This window comes from Enhydra lutris, unplaced genomic scaffold (assembly GCF_002288905.1).
Source record: "Enhydra lutris kenyoni isolate GAN:26980312 unplaced genomic scaffold, ASM228890v2 scaffoldscaffold87, whole genome shotgun sequence".
Classification (NCBI taxonomy): domain Eukaryota; kingdom Metazoa; phylum Chordata; class Mammalia; order Carnivora; family Mustelidae; genus Enhydra; species Enhydra lutris.
In genome coordinates this window covers 492,741-510,616 of record NW_019154171.1, presented here as the reverse complement: position 1 = coordinate 510,616, position 17,876 = coordinate 492,741, and the positions used below count along the sequence as shown (strand labels likewise).

At 36.6% G+C, this 17,876-nt stretch overlaps 1 protein-coding gene across 1 annotated transcript in view; it reads right to left on the bottom strand.

Moving 5' to 3' along the window:
• Window positions 1-17,876, bottom strand: part of LOC111161922 (E3 ubiquitin-protein ligase HERC2) — a 232,403-nt gene that overhangs the window by 147,385 nt on the left and 67,142 nt on the right. Inside the window, exons 15-17 of the mRNA XM_022525994.1 lie at window positions 9,926-10,177; window positions 3,513-3,706; window positions 609-809 (exon numbers count right to left, since the gene is read on the bottom strand). Of these exons, the coding sequence (XP_022381702.1) occupies window positions 609-809; window positions 3,513-3,706; window positions 9,926-10,177 (647 nt within the window). The remainder of the gene's footprint in view (window positions 1-608; window positions 810-3,512; window positions 3,707-9,925; window positions 10,178-17,876) is intronic.

Sequence of the window (17,876 nt, the reverse complement as noted above, 5' to 3'; positions counted from 1 at the left end):
AATGGGATGACCAAAGATTTCAGCTATAGTTTTACAGAAGGAAGGAAGGAAGGAAGGAAGGAAGGAAGGAAGGAAGGAAGGGAAGGAAGGAAAATATTTTTGTTGCTTTTCTTATTTTGACTTTTAACCTCAACCTTCCCTGTAACAAAGTGGAGGTCCTACTGGAGGGAGCCCAAGCTGACTGTGTTGAACTTTCACACTCCAGAGATTGGCTAGCACATTCAGCTGGTCTCTCAATTATCTACTGCCTCACCCAGTTGTTGCTCCACACAGAAGAACAGTAAATTCAAGACTGACTCCACTATGAATGCAAAAAAGCTGATTAGTGCAGAAATAATACAATCCATACATAGATACTTACCTGCATGCAAAGACTGACTTCCAGAATAAATTTAAGATAACTAGACTGATTTTTTAAACCTCATATAAATTATACTCCGTCATAATCTAAATAACCTAATCTAAGTAATCTAAATACAAATAATTTAAAATTTTCATTAGCAGTTCACTTAACAGGCTAAAACCCATTCCCTTCAATATACAGAAACATTATTACAAATACCTAAGACACTTACAAAGGGAGGCAGAGGAAAGGAAATCATTAATACCTGAAGTCGCAGAAGATTCAGCGTTGCCACAGCCATGCACTCTTTCTCTTGAGGTGGAGGCCAGTCAGCAGTGCCATCCATCCCTTCACTCACTTGACGCAATAGGAGGTCCAGCTGCTCAAAAGTCATTGAGCAGATGTCTACCACAAATGGGACACGGAGGCCAATGGACCACTCAGAACAAGATGACCAAGCAAAACTCTATGGAAGAATCATAAGAAACTAAAATGAATCTACACATTCAGCTCTTAGACTGTTTCACAGGAGAGATTCACTATCATTATTCACAACAGCCAAAAGGTACAACTCATGAGTCCACTGAAGGAGGAATAAATGAACAAAATGTAGGCTATAAATACAATGGAATATTATTAATCCTTTACAAACAATAAAATCCTGAAACATGCTACAACATGGATCAACTTTGAAAATATGAAATGAAACAAGTTAGACACCAAAGGTCAAATATTATATGATTCCATCTATAAGAGGTATCTTTTTTTTTTAAGATTTTATTTATCTTATTTATCTTATTTATTTATCAGGAGAAAAGGAAGCAGGCTCCCTACTGAGCAGAGAGCCCGATGCGGGGCTCGATCCCAGGGACCAGGCAGAGGCTTTAACCCACTGAGCCACCCAGGCGCCCCTATAAGAGGTATCTTGAATAGGCAAATTCACAGAAACAGAAAATAATTTTGAGGCTACCAGGGACTGGGGGAAGGAGAAATTAAGAGTAATTGTTTAATGGGTACAGAGTTTCTATTTAGGATGATGAAAAATTCTGGAGATAGACAGCAGTGACAGTTATACAATTTCATGAATATACTTAACGCCACTGCACAGTGCAACCATAATTTTTTAATGACCAAAAGCACTGATATTTAAAAAAACTGACAACTGAAAAAAGACATGGAGAAATACATAATTATACTTGGAAATACAAACACTAGCCTCCTAGAAAGAGACAGAAAATCAGCAAGGATGTAGAACAGAGTAATACCATCAATGAACGGAATTGAATTGAAATTATAGAACACTTCACCCAACAACAGCAAAACACATCAACAATAAAATACACAATTCTTTTCAAACACACACACTGAACATTAACTTAATAAGGGAACATATCCTGACACATAAAACAAATCTGAACAAATCCAGAAGAACTGAAATCACATAGTCTATTCTCTAACCACCAGAAAATTAAACTAGAAATCAGTAACAGAATAGTAACAGAACAATCTCAAAATACTTTGAAATTAAATGACACAATAATCCATAGGTCATAGAGCAATTCTCAAGAGAAATTAGAGAATTTTGAACTGAACAAAAATGAAAATACATCAAAATGTGTGGGTGCAATTAAAGCACTGCTTAGAAGGAAATTTATAGCAGCAGGTGGTTAAATATTACAAAAGAAGAAGGGTCTAAAATTAACCTAAGCTGAAGAAACAAAAAAAAGAATAAAATGAACCCAAAGCAAGCTGAAGGGGGGAAAAAATAACAAAGACAAGAGAATTACCCAATGAAACAGAAAACAAAAAACAAAGGGAAAATTAATGAAACTAAAATCTAGTTCTTTAAAAAGATCAATAAAATGGATAAACCTCTAGGTAAAACTGGCAAAGAGAAATAAGAAGAAAACTACCAATACAATGTTACTGCAGACCCCAAAGACTTCGAAAGATTAGTAAATGACTACTAAGGAAAACTTCATACACAAAAATCAGACAACTTAGATGAAATGGAACAACTCCTTGAGTGCCACAAACCAAGAAAACCCACTCAAGAAAAAAAAAATTCTAAATATTAGCTCTGTATCTCTTAAGGAAACAATTTTACTTAAAAATCTCTTGAGAAAGAAATCTCTTGGCTCAGATGGATTCGCAAAAAAACATTTAAAGAAGAAAATAACACTAATTCTACACAATCCCTTCTAGAAAATAAGAGAAAGGAACACCTGTCAATATTTTTTATAAGGCCAATTTTACCCAGATAAAAGACATACAGTATAAAACCACACACACACACACACACAAAATCCACAAACCAATTACCTCTGATGATCATCAGCAGAAAAATCCTCAACAATGTAATTAGTAAATCAAATAAAGCAATATATAAGAAATAACCAAGTAGGGTTATCTCCGTAATGCAAGGTCTGATCAATATTTGAAAAGCAATTAACATATTCTACCATATAAACAGACTAAAGAAGGAAAACTACATGATCATATCCTTTGAGAAGAAAAAAACATTGACAAAATTAAGCATCTATTCAGTATTAGAAAAAACTTCCAAAGAAGGAGGTTAAGTTGGGGGTTGGGTGAGCCTGGTGGTGGGTATTAAGGAGAGCATGAATTGCATGGAGCACTGGGTGTGATGCATAAACAATGAATCTTGGAACACTGAAAAAATAAAGTTTTTTTTGTTTTGTTTTTTTAAAGATTTTATTTATTTATTTGACAGACAGAGATCACAAGTAGGCAGAGCAGCAGGCAGAGAGAGAGGGGGAAGCAGGCTCCTTGCTGAGCAGAGAGCCTGATGTGGGGCTTGATTCCAGGACTCTGGGATCATGACCCGAGCCAAAGGCAGAGGCTTTAACCCACTGAGCCACCCAGGCAACCCTGAAAAAATAAAGTTAAAAAAAAAAAGAAGTAGGAGTTAAAGGAAACTTTCTTAATCTGATAAAGCATCTACTAAAAAAAAAATTGTACAGCTAACATCCTAGCAAATGGTGAAAGACTAAATGCATTCCCTCTCACCACTCTTCAACATCATACTGACTGCAACTACAGGATATAAGGATAACACACACAAGTCAATGCTATTTCTACATACTAGCAATGAAGGACAGGAAGACAAAATTCCACAAAATATCTAACCACACTATTTACTCAGTACCTGAGCAGGTCCACAGGCAATTCCAACTATGTGTTTGGTATCCAGTCCTGGCAGTGCGGCAGGTTCTGGCTTGGTCACACGCAAAGTGTCAAAGTGCTGGCACTGGTCGTTGCTCCCCCAGCTATGGACCTCGCTGTCCTCAGTCAGAGCCAGGCAGTGGGTGGAGCCTGCAGCCACATCAATTACCTTCTTCCCTAAGAGGAAACAGTGATGCAATACAGCTTCACACCTGACTTCTGTAGGTCATTCAGGTAAGGAGGTATTTAATGTCAACTTCTAAAGGATAATTCATTGCTTTAATATTTTGTATAATTCATCTGCTTCATGTATGTTATTAAAACCCATTATATTCTACTAGCTACAATTTATTAAGATCTACGGCCTGAATATTAAATAATACTAAGGTATGAAAAGGATCTTTTCATACTTTTCATACTTTCTTCTCCTTATTCAGATTTTCATTCAGAAAGAGACAACTGTATTTTAATTAATCATTAAATCATATTCTCTTGTCCCAAGGTATAATCACACAAAGTATATTCTTTTTGCCTCACTGAGACTTTCTATTTTTAGAATATTTTTAGGTTCACAGCAAAACTGAGAAAAAGGCACAGAGATTTCCCATATACTTCCCACCCCAACACATGCATAGCCTCACCCATGATCAATTATTCACTGTTTCTTTTTGGTTTTTTTGGATTTTTGCTCTTTTTGTTTTGGCATGTGAATGTCTACTTGTTCCAAAACCATTTGTTGAAAAAGCTACCTTTGCTTCATTGTATTGCTTTGGCTCCCTTCTCAAAAATCAATTAACTAGGGGCGCCTGGGTGGCTCAGCGGGTTAAAGCCTTTGCCTTCGGCTCAGGTCATGATCCCAGGGTCCTGGGATGGAGCCCCACATCAGGCTCTCTGCTCAGCAGGGAGCCTGCTTCCCTTCCTCTCTCTGCCTGCCTCTCTGCCTGCCTGTGATCTCTGTCTGTCAAATAAATAAAGAAAATCTTTAAAAAAAAAATCAATTAACTATACTTATTATGCAGGTCTATTTCTCAGCTATTTTGTTCCAATGATCTATTTGTCTATACTTTAGTCAATGCCATGTTTTTTATATATATAAAGATTTTATTTATTTATTTGACACATAGACATCACAAGTAGGCAGAGAGGCAGGCAGAGAGAGAGGGGGAAGCAGGATCCCCCCACTGAGCAGAGAGCCCGATGCAGGGCTCGATCCCAGGATCCCAGGACCATGACCTGAGCTGAAGGGATGACCACTGAGCTACCCAGGCGCCCCAATGCCATGCTTTCTTGATTACTACAGCTTTATATTAAGTCTTGAAGTTGGGTAGTGTCAGTCCTCAACCTGCCCTTCTCCTTCAATAATGTGTTAGCTATTCTAGGTCTTTTGTCTTTCCACATAAAATTTAGAATCAGTTTGTCTTGCATTAAATGTATAGATCAAGATAGAAATTAGTGTTCAGTCTTCCTACTCATGAACACAGAATATCTCTCAATTTATTAGTTCTCCTTCGATCTCATTCATCAGTTTTGTAATTTTCCTCATAAAGGTCTTATACTTTGTTAGAATTAAACCTATGTATCTCACTTTTTTAATACTAATGTAAATGGTATTTTGTTTTAATTTCAAAATCCACTTCTTAGTTGCTGGTATATAGGAACTAAGGTATATACCAAGTGACTTTGTATCCTGCAAGTCTGCTATAATCATTTATTACTTCCAGTTTTTTTGTTGATCCTTTCAGATTTTCTACATAAACATTCATGTCATCTGTGAACAAAGATAGTTTTGTTTCTTCCTTCTCAATCTGTATACCTTTAATATCCTTTTGCTGTTTTGTTGCATTAGCTAGAACTTCCAGTATGATTTTGAAAAGAAACAATGAGATGAGACATCTTCCCCTTATACTTTATCTTAGTGGGAAAGCTTCAAGTTTCTCACCACTAAGTATGACATTAGCTGTAGGATTTTTATAGATATTCTTTATCAAGTTTATGAAGTTCTCTCCATTCCTAGTTTGCTGAAAGTTTTTATCATGAACAGGTACTGAATTTTACCAAATGCTTTTCTGCAGCTATTAATATGCTCATGTGATTTTTTTTCTTACTCTCTTAATTCCATGGATTACATTAATCGGTTTTTGAATGTCGAACTAGCCAGCATTGCATATGTAGAATAAATTCAATTTGGTGGTGATGTTTAATTCTTTCTATACATTGTTGAATTTAATTTGCTAATATTTTGTTGAGGATTTTTGCATCTATATTCATGAGAGATGTTGGTCTGTAATTTTCTTTTCTAGTAATATTTTTGTCTGGCTTTGGTATTAGGGTAATGCTGGCCTTGCAGAATGAATTAAGAAGTATTCCCTTTGCTTCTATCCTCTGAAAGATATTATAGAGAACTGGTATAATTTCTTCCTTAAATTTTTGGTAGAATTCACCAATAAACCCATCTGGGCCTCATGCTTTCTGTTTTGGAAAGTCATTAATTATTGACTTAATTTCTTTAAGAGATGTAAGCCTATTCAATCTATTTCTTCTTGTATGAATTTTGGCAAATTGTGTCTTTTAAAAATGGTTCATTTCATCAAAGTTACCAAATTTGTGGGCATAGAGTTGTTCTTAGTATTCCTTTATCACCTCTACAATGTTAACAGGATCTGTAGTAATGTCTTCTCTTTCATTTCTAATATTAGTAATTTGTGCCATGTTTTCCTTTTTTCTTAGCCTAAAGTATACTGACTTTATTAATCTTTTCAAAGAACCAGCTTTAGGTTTCCTTGATCTTCTCTATTGATTTTCTGTTTTCAATTTCATTGATTTCTTCTCTAATTCTCATTATTTCTTTACTTCTTCTTATTTTGGATTCAATTTGCTCTCCGATATCTAGTTACCTAAGGCGGAAACTTAGACTACTGATATTTTTTTAACATCTATAACCATACATGGTCACAAATTTTTTCTCTAGTGATGAGAGCTTTTAAGATCTGTTCTCTTGGAAACTTTCAAGTATACAATAAGGTGTTAATAGCTACAGTCACCATGCTGTATATTATATCTGCAGGACTTATTTCACAACTAGAAATTTGTACTTTCCGACCACCTTCACCCACTTTACCCACCCCCTGCAATCCCCACCTCTGGCAACCACCAATCTATTCCCAGCATCTATGAGTTTGTTGGGGGTTTGGGGGGAGTTTGGGTTTTTTTTTTTTTTTATTTCACATACAAGTAGAATTATACAGTGTTTATCTGTCTCTATCTGACCTATTTATTTAGCATAATGCCCTCAAGGTCCATCCATGTTAACACAAATGGTAGCATTACCTTCTTTTTTATGGCTGAATAATATTCCATCATATGTATATACTATATTTCCTTTATCTACTCAACTATCAATGGGACACTTAGGTTGTTTCCATATCTTGGTTACTGTGAATAATGCTGCAACAAACATGAGGATGCCAATACCTTTCTGAGTTCGCATATTTACTTCCTTCAGATAAACACCCAAGAGTGGAATTATAGAATCATCTGGTAGTTCTCTTTTTAATTTTTTGTGAAGCCTCCTTACTGTTTTCTACAGTTGCTATACCAATTCACATTCCCATCAACATTACACAACAGTTTCTTTTTCTCCACATCCTCACCAACACTTTCTTGTCTTTTTGATAATAGCCATTCAAACAGGTTTGAAGTGTTCTCTCACCTGTAATTTTGATGTGCATTTCTCTGATGATTAATAATGTTGAGCACCTTTTTCATGTACCTGCCAGCCATCTAGAACTCATCTTTGGAAAAATGTCTACTCAGATCCTCTTCCTAATTTTTAATAAAATTGGCTATGGGGTAGGTTTTTGTTTTGCCACTGAATTTTAAGAGTCCTTTATATATTTTGGATATTAACCCCTTATCAGATATATGATTTATAAATATTTTCTCCCATTCTATATTCTATAGGTTGCTTTTACATTTTAGTGGTTTGTTTTCATTGTTGTTGTTGTTGTTGTTGTTGTTGTTTTGAGAGAGGAGGGATGCAGAGAGAGAGGAAGAGAGAGAATCTTAAGCAGGCTCCATGCCCAGTGCAGAGCCCAATGTGGGGCTCAATCTCACAACCCTGAGATCACGACCTGAGCCAATATCAAGAGTCAGATGCTTAACCAACTGAGCCATCCAGGCTTTACATTTTATTTATGGTTTTCTTTCCTGTACACAAAGATTACTTACTTTAGATTTTTCTTCTTTTCTAACATATGCTTTCAATGCTATAAATTTCCTTCTAAGCACTGCTTTCACTGCATCCCACAAATTTTGGTAAGTTGTTCTCATTTTCATTTAGTTCAAAATATTTTAAAATTTCTCTTAAGATTTTGGTTTGACCATGTGTTATTTGGAAGTTTGTTGTTTAATCTCCACATATTTGGGGATTTTCCAACTATCTTTCTGATACAATTTTTAGTTTAATTTCCTTGTAGTCTGAAACCAGACATTGTTTGATCTCTCTTCTTTTAAATATGTTAACATGTGCTTTATAGCCCAGGTTGTGAGCTATCTTCATTAACAAAGTTTTCTAAAACAAAATCTTTTTCTCCACAGTGAAATGATACAAGTACATTTTTTCCTATTTAAATAGTATTAAAGTATTATATTTTTGCTTAAAAGTAAATCTAACATTACCAACAAAAGGGATGTTTTCAAAAATGTCAATATCAAAAGTAATCCAGCTACAAAACTCTACCAGAGTAAGGAGAACAATTCTATCTTGAGCTTATCATACGCTGACATAAGTGATGGCCAAAATGACTGTACCATCAATCATTTACATGCTTTCATATTAACATATTTCATCTCTGTATCTAATAAGTGTAGCTGAAGAAGCAGATTTCCTTTACTAAGTGAAAAAAATTTATAAACAAGAAGGCTAACAAAATTCAAACACAGCTCCATAACATACATAACAAAATTCAAACACAGCTCCACCAACTGTATTACCCTACAACTTATCTCAGAAACTTAGAAAATAACAAATACTACAATATCTTCTTGGTATTAATATGTTTTAAAGATTTTATGATTTAATTTTTTTAGAGAGAGGGAGAAAGCACATGCATGTGCAAGCAGGGAGAGGCGGAGAGAGGAAGAGAGGGAATCTCAAGCAGACTCCTTGTCAAGCACAGAGCCCAATGTGGGGGCTCCAATCTCATGACCCTGAGATCATGACCTGAGCCAAAACCAAGAGTCAGACACTTAACTAACTGAGCCACCCAGGTACCCCAAGGGATTAATGTGTTTTAAAATAATGATGGTGGTGAAAGAAACAAGCAAGTCCCATGTAAAAGTCTCAATTCCAAAGTCCCTTGACAAAAAAAGCAAAAACATAAACAAAGTAGAATCTAGTTCAGGGATTCAACAAACTCCATCCCTCATGCAAATACAGGCCAAGGGCCGTTTTTGTGAATGAATTTGTACTACAGTACAACCAGGCCCATGTGTTTAAATTTATATATTGTCTATGGATCCTTTTGGGCTACAACACCAGAAAGAGTAGTTGAGACATACAATGTATGATACTCAAACCTAAAATACTTACCATCTACTCCTTTAAAAAACAGTCTGGCCACCCCCTTTAGCACTACAGGCTACCTGATACACCTATTACCAACCTCTCCCATACTTAAGAAGGCATCTTCAAAGTACACCTACATGCCTTGGCTCCCATTCTATCTAGAAGGCATCCTGGATGCCCTTGAAACCAAACAAGCAGGATTTACCCATCATAAGTTCAAATGAGACCACTCCAAGCACACCAATCTTATCTCCTATGATGCTCCCACAGCACCATGCGTTATCTATCATCTTAGCCATACCTCCAGTATAATTACTGGTAACCTCACTGATAGAAGTTAACTTCACTAAGGCCAGCTTACTTAATGATGAAAAGACGCCTGCCACAAAAAGGACTTACCAATATTAGTAAAATTGAATGAGTTTCAAATGAAATCTGGTGAGAATAATTCTACACCATTTTTTTAAAAATATTTTATTCAAGAGAGACAGAGAGAGAGAGAGAGAGGTAGAGGCAGAGGGAGAAGCAGGCTTCCCGCAGAGCAGGGAGCCCGATGTGGGACTTAATCGCAGGCCTCTGGGAGCACGACCTGAGCCAAGGGCAAACACTTAATGGACTGAGCCACTGAGGTGTCCTACACCATTTTTTTAATAGAGATAAACTACTTTCCATTATTATCCATACCTACAAAAATGTGGGTAAAAGCCTTCTAATGATAAGTCATTCATGAAATATTAGGTTAAAAAAAAAAAAAGAAAAACCTGCAAACTTTAAAAGATTACTAAAGAAAAAGCTTCAGAGAGTTTTAAAAGTTTACAGTTTGCACTCACCTTGCAAGCCTTCCAAGAGTTTGGGATAACGAACATGTTCTTCTGTTCCATGCCCAAGTCTCTGGTTGTCACCTTTTCCCCATGAATAAACTTGGCCATCTTTTGTCAGAGCTATAGAAAATTGACTTCCACATCGAACCTTCACAACATCCAAATCCTGAAGCTTTTCAATAAGCTTTGGTGTTTTGCAGCCATCACTACCACCTCTGCCCAATTTCCCATAGTCACCATCTCCCCAAGACCACACTTGACCTAAAAAAACCACAAATATATTTCAGTAAAAGTAACTGTATATCTTAATGCAACTTTTAAATGGCTGAAAATACTCAATATAACCCATAACAAACCTAGACCACTAATATATTTAGTTAACACTACACAGGTGACTTCTGACCAAATGAAATCTAGTTGATACTTCAGGTTGATACAGAAGCAATTAAGAAAAGGATAGCTGGGTTTTCTTTTTGTTTTAGCTAAAAGAATAATAAAGTCCTGACTCTAGTTTGGGCTCAACAACTGGGTTCAGTTCAAGCTAGTAGTGAAAACAGAACAAAAACTCCACTGCCTCCATAAAATACCTTAACTTGGCCCACCACAAAAAGTTACAGCTCCCTGACCACTGTCTCTCAGGTCTGCCCACACACTGTTCCTGTCATGCTCACCACAAGTTAACTGCATGATAGCATTTATTTCCAATAACATTTGTTAGCATAATCTGGTTAAATATTACATAAAGGGATAAAACAAATTACGGAAGTGTGGTTGCATTCTTTCAACTCTGATAACTAAGCTAAAAACTCTGCAAAAATGTAATAAATGTGAATTACTAAAAAAAAAAACTGCTAAAAATTGTAAAGTAAGAAAAAAGAAATTCTATTTTAAATAATCTAAACTAAAGATCAACAAACTTTTGTTAAAGTTCAGATGGTAAATATTTTTTTAGGCTTTGTGGACAATGTGATCTCTGTCACAAGTATCCAAACGTTCCACTGTCACAGGAAAGCAGCCACAGACAATTAGTAAGCAAGGTGGCATTCCAATACAAGTCTATTTGCAAAAACAGCCAATCCCTGATCTAAAATTGTAGATGATACACTAGTGGGTGGTCATTGACATAAACACACCAATGCTCAATGCAACAAACCCACACACAAACATTGGAGAATGTGTATACACTTATATGTCTTACAAAATGCCTGTTGTTCACATAGCTCAGCTGGCAATTCCCACTTCCTCCAATGTTTTCAATGACCCTGTCACCCCAGAACCAGATCTCACAGGTCAGGATGCTTCTACTATATCAATAGTTTCAAAATACAGTAATGTAGCAGGGACCTTTCCCTATATGACCAAACACCAATGTTAGGTAAACAGCATGCATAGTTACCAATCACAGCAACTTAGTCAAAACTTCACACAGCTTTACTTACATAGCAGTTTCACACAAAGAATTCAAGAACAATAATAAGGCTTATTTAAGGAAAGACTTTCTGGTTAAGACGTTTATAAAATCTATCAATCACTCAACAGTGGAGACTTAAAAACAGTAAGATGTCAAATTGAAAGCTTCATGTCAGAAGAAGAGAACTTCAAGATGACAGATGAGACCATCTTTTCTCAAAGACTTACAATAGCATAAGATGCCTCCATGTCTATCCTTTTAGGCGAGGGGTCCTATGTGGGCATGAAAATGCTCAAAATATCCTTTCTCCTCTCACTAAAGAAATCCCCAGGGAGGGGAGTTAAGATGGTGGAGGAGTAGCGGACCCTAAGTTTGTCGGGTCCCTGGAATTCAGCTAGATAGTTATCAAATCACTCTGAACACCTGTGAAAAGAGATCTGAGAAAAGAAATGCTACAATTCTACAAATAGAAAAGCAACCACTTTTTGGAAGGTAGGAGGTACGGAGACTTGGCATCCACGATGATATATTTGAGAAAACTGCAGAGAGGAAGGAGCCTGCTTAAGAAGGCTACTGCAAAGTATTAAAAGCAGTAGGATGCAAAATTGGAAATTTTAGGAGTCTGCTACAATGGGAGACATCCCTGGATTAAAGGCACTCAGATGGCAAAGCAGATTGGAATCCCAGGTGGGACAGCATAGTCTAAAGATCCCCGGGGCCACAAGAAGAATGGGAGTAGCTGAGTGTGGCAGAGTTCCAAGGCAGCAGAGTGGGGAAGCAGAATGAAAACAGCAAGTCTAGATGCCAGCTTTCTGCTGTGTGTTGCTATAAACTGTAAACAGTAAACTATGAACTGCTGCATAGTCACACAACCACTCTCTAGACAGGGTCTCGGCAAAAGGCAGAAGCTCAGCAAGACATCCCACAAACTTCCAGGAGGAACAGCATGGGACCAAGTCTCAGGAGTCCATAAAAGTTTGTGGAAACCGGAAACTCCGGCACATACCTGAGATAAAAACACTTCGTCACAGGCTGAGTGAACAGAGTTTGGACAGAAACCGGGGAGACAGAGTCATTGACAGCTTTTCTGTGAGGGTTCACTGAAGATGAGAGGCACAAACTTTCAGCTCTAGGGATAAAGATTCGGGCACCACGACTTTCATCCAGCCATCAGTGCTAAAGTGTTCAAGGAGCAAAACAGGGTCACACAGTGCAATCAGAGCCACTTAAACGAAGCGCAATCAGAGCTACTTAAACAGAGCCCAGCACCCTGGCAAGGGAGGTGAAATTTCACCAGGACAAGGGCACCTGAGAATTGGTGCAAAAGGTCCTTCCACCGAATGACCAGCAGGAACAACTGAATAGCACCAAGTCTACAGATGATAGAGAGCTGCAAAACTTCGGTTCTTAGGGAAAAGAGTATATAGCATTGGTGGGGTTTTTTCAATTCTTTCGTCTTCCAGCTTTATTTTCATTCAGTTATTTTATTTTTTCAATTATTTTATTCTTTCTCAATTTTAATTTTTTTTGTTAGTCAACATAGAGTACATCATTAATTTTTGATGCAGTGTTCCATGATCATTATTTGTGTATAAGAGCCAGTGCTGTGCCCTCCTTAATACCCATCACATGGTTAACCCATCCCTTCATTCCCTCCCCTCTGAAACTCTCAGATTGTTTCCCAGAGTCCATAGTCTCTCATGGTTCATCTCCCTCTCTGATTCCCCTCCTTGAGGTTTTTCTTCCCCTAATGTCCTCTGTGATATTCCTTATGTTCCACATATGAGTGAAACTATATGATAATTGTCTTTCTCTACTTATTTCACTTAGCATAATCTCCTCCAGTTCCATCCATGTCAATCAAATGGTGGGTATTCATCCTTTCTGATGGCTGAGTAATATTCCTTTGTATATATCAACCACATCTTCTTTATCTACTGCCCTTTAACAGATGAATGAATAATTTTTATATATATACTATATATATCATATATATATAGTATATATATATAAGTTTTTGGTTTACTTTCATTGTATTTTATTTTTCTATATATATATACAATTATCTTTCTTCACTATTTTGGGATATAGTTTCCTTTTTTTTTTTTTTTTTTTTTGAACATACAATGTATTATTTGCCCCAGGGGTACAGGTCTGTGGATCATCAGGCTTACACATTTCACAGCACTCACCATATCACATACCTTCCCCAATGTCCATAACACAACCACCGTCTCCCTACCCCCCTACCCCCAGCAAGCCTCAGATTGTTTTGTGAGATTAAGAGTCTCTTATGGTTTGTCTCCCTCCTAATCTCATTCTGTTTCATTTTTTTTCTTCCCTACCCTCCAAACCCCCCGTCCTGCCTCTCAAATTCCTCAAATTCCTCCTATCAGAGAGATCATATGATAATTGTCTTTCTCTGATTGACTTATTTCACTCAGTAGAATACCCTCTAGTTTCACCCACGTCATTACAAATGGCAAGATTTCATTTCTTTTGATGGTTGCATGATATTCCATTGTAGGATATAGTTTCTTTTTTTTTAATTGGATATAGTTTCTTTTAACAAACAGACCAAAACACACCCAAGATCTAGTTTACTGTTTTGTTCTGTTTTAGTTCTTGTTTGATTTTTTCTTATTTTGCTTTGTTTTTGTTTCTTCCGGTTTGTTTTGTTTTTTCCTTTGTTATTTTTGTCTATTCTCTCATTTTCTTCTATTTTTTCCTCAACATAATAACAAGATGGAGAAACTCACACCAAAAGAAAGAACAGGAGGTAATACTCATTGCCAGGGATTTTATCAATAACAGATATAAATAAGATGTCTGGACTAGAATTTAAAACAATGATTATAAAGATACTGGTATGGGCTTGAAAAAATCATAGAAGACAACAGAGAATCCCTTACTGTATAAATAAAAGAGTAAAATCTACTCAGGCCAAAATTTAAAATGCTATTACTGAGATGCAGTCACAATTGGAGGCTCAAACAGCAAAGATAAGTAGGCAAAAGAGTGAGTCACTGATACATAAGAAAAATCATGTAAAATAAGGAACCTGAGGTGGGGGGGGGAACTACAGGATCATGAAGGAAGACTTCAAGAACTCAAATACCATAAAGCAAAATAATATCCAGATAATGGGGGCGGTCCCAGAAGATAGGGGGAGGGGAGATGGGCAGAAAAATTCATTTGAACAAATTAGAGCTAAGTACTTCCCTAATTTGGGGAAGGAAATGGGCACTCAAGTCCAGAATGCCCAGAAAACCCCTTCAAGATCAATAAAAACAGGTCAATACCTTGACATATTAACAGTGATGCTTGCAAATTTCAGAGACAAAGAGAAAATCCTGAAAGCAGCTCAGGACAAGAGGTCCTGAACATACAAAGGCAGACACAAAAAGCTTAGAGCAGGGGTGCCTGGGTGGCTCAGTCGGTTAAGCGACTGCCTTCATGATCCCGGAGTCCTGGGATTGAGTCCCACATCAGGCTCCCAACTCCATGGGGAGTCTGCTTCTCCTTCTCACCTTCTCCTCGCTCATGCTCTCTCTCACTGTTGCGCTCTCAAATAAATAAATAAAATTAAAAAAAAAAAAAAAGCTGAGAGCAGACCTGTCCACAGAGACCTGGCAGGCTGGAAAGGACTGACATGATATATTCAACATGCATGCTAAATGGGAAAAATATGCAGCCAAGAATACTTTATCCAGCAAGGCTCTCATTCAGAATAGAAAGAGAGATAAAGAGTTACCAGGACAAAGAGAAACTAAAGGAATTTGTGAACACTAAACCAGCTCCACAAGAGATATTAAAGGGGATTCTTGAGCAAAGAGAGAACCCAAAAGTAACAAAGTCCAGAAAGGAACAGAAACAATATACAGAAACAGCGACTTTATAGGTAATACAAAGGCACTAAATTCATATCCTTCAATAATTACTCTGAATATAAAAAAAGACTAACTGCTCCAATCAAAAAACATAAGGTATCAGAACGGATTAAAAAAAAAAAAAAGACCCATCAATATGCTGTCTATAAGAGACTCATTTTAGACCCAAAGACACATCCAAATTGAAAGTGAGAGGTTGGAGAATCATTTATCATGCTAATGAACATCAAAAGAAAGCTGGAGTAGCCATCCTTATACCACACAAACTAGATTTTAAACCAAAGACTATAATAAGAGATGAGGAAGGACAATGATTCATAACAAAAGGGTCTATCCAACAAGAAGATCTGACAGTTGTAAATATTTATGCCCCTACATTGGGAGCAGGCAAATATATAAGCCAATTAATAACAAAATTAAAGAAACACTTTCATGATAATAATAATAATACAATAAAAGTAAGGGACTTTAACTCCCCCACTCACAGAGAGGAAAGATCATCTAAGTAGATCAACAAGGAAACAAGGGCTTTGAATGGCACACTGGACCAGAGGGATTTAACAGAAATATTCAGAGGATTTCATCCTAAAGCATTCCTCTCAAGAGCACATGGAACATTCTCCAGAATAGATCACATATTGCATCACAAATCGGGTCTCAACTAGAACCAAAAGACTGAGATTATACCATGCATATTTTCAAACCACATGCTTTAAAACTTGAACTCAATCACAAGGTAAGATTTAGAAGGAACACAGATACACGGAGGTTAAAGAGCAACCTACTAAAGAATGAATGGGACAACCAGGAAACTAAAGAACAATTAAAAAATACATTGAAGCAAATGAAAATGAAAACACAATAGCTCACATATTCTGGGATGCAGCAAAGGCAGTCCTAAGAGGAAAGGATATAGCAAAACAGGTCTTTCTCAAGAAACAAGAAAAGTCTTATACACACAATCTAACTTTACCCTAAAGGAGTTGGAAAAAGAACAGCAAATGAAACTTAAATCCAGCAGGAGGAAAAAAATAATAAGACCAGAGCAGAAATCAATGAAATGTAAGTCAAGAACAGTAGAAGAGATCAATGAAATTAAATGCTGGTTTTTTGAAAGAATTAGTAAGATCAATAAACCCCTGGCCAGCCTTATCAATAAGAAAAGAGAAAGGACCCAAATAAATAAAATTATATATGAAAGAGGAGAGATCACAACCAACACCGAAAACATACAATTATAAGAGCATATCATGGGCAAATATATGCTGACAAATTTGGCAATCTGGAAGAAACGGATGCACTCCTAAACATGAAAACTACCAAAACTGAAACAGGAAGAAATAGAAAACCTGAACACACCTGTAACCAGGAAAGAAACCCAAGCAGCAATCAAAAATCTCCCAACAAAGAAGAGTCCAAGTCCAGGTGGCCTCACAGCGGGATTCTGCCAATCATTTAAGAAAGATTAATACCTATTCTTCTGAAGCTGGTTAAAAAACAGAAATGGAAGGAAAACTTCTAAACTCATTCTATGAGGCCAGTATTACCTTGATCTCAAAACCAAAGACCCCAAATCAGCAAAGAAGTCAAACTCTTACTCTTCACAGATGCCATGATACTCTATGTAGAAAACACAAAAGACTCCACCCAAAAATTGCTAGAACTTATACAGGAATTCAGCAGAGAGTAGCAGGATATAAAACCAATGCACAGAAGTCAGTTGCTTTTCTATACACTAACAATGAAGGAGAAGAAGAAGAAATCAAGGAATCAATCCCACAATTGCACCAAAAACCATAACATCCCTAGGAATAAGCCTAACCAGAGGTAAAAGATCTCTACTCTGAAAACTATAGAATACTCATGAAGAAACTGAGGAAGACACAAAGAAATGGAAAAACATTCCATGCTCATGGATTGGAAGAATAAAATATTATGAAAATATCCATGCTTTCTAAAAGCAATCTACACATTTAATGCCATCCCTATCAAAATACTATTTGCAAATGACATTTTAGATAAAAGGCTGGTATCCAAAATCTGTAATTTATCAAACCAATACCCAAAGAACAAATAATCCAATCAAGAAATGGGTAGAAGAAGTGAACAGACATTTCTCCAAAGAAGACATACAAATGGCCAATAGACGCATGTAAAAAACACTTAACATCACTTGGTATCAGGAAAATACAGATCAAAACCATAATAAGAACCACCTCATACCAGTCAGAATGGCTACAATTAACAACTCAGGAAACAAAAGATGTTGGTGAGAATATGGAGAAATGGGAACACTTTTACACTATTGGTGGGAATGCAAACTGTGTAGCCACTCTGGAAAATATACTGGAGGTTCCTCAAGAAGTTAAAAATACAGCTACCCTACAATCCAGCAATCACACTACTAGGTATTTATTCAGAGGATACAAACATAGTCACTGGAAGGGGCACATGCACCCCAATGTTTATAGCAGCAACATCCACAATAGCCAAACTATGGAAAGAGCCCATATGTCTATCAAGAGATGAATGGATAAAGAAGATGTGGTATATATATGCAATGGAATTATTACTCCACCATCAAAAAGAATGAAATCTTGCCATTTGCAAAGATGTCGATGGAACTTGAGGGTATTATGCTAAGCAAAATAAGTCAGTC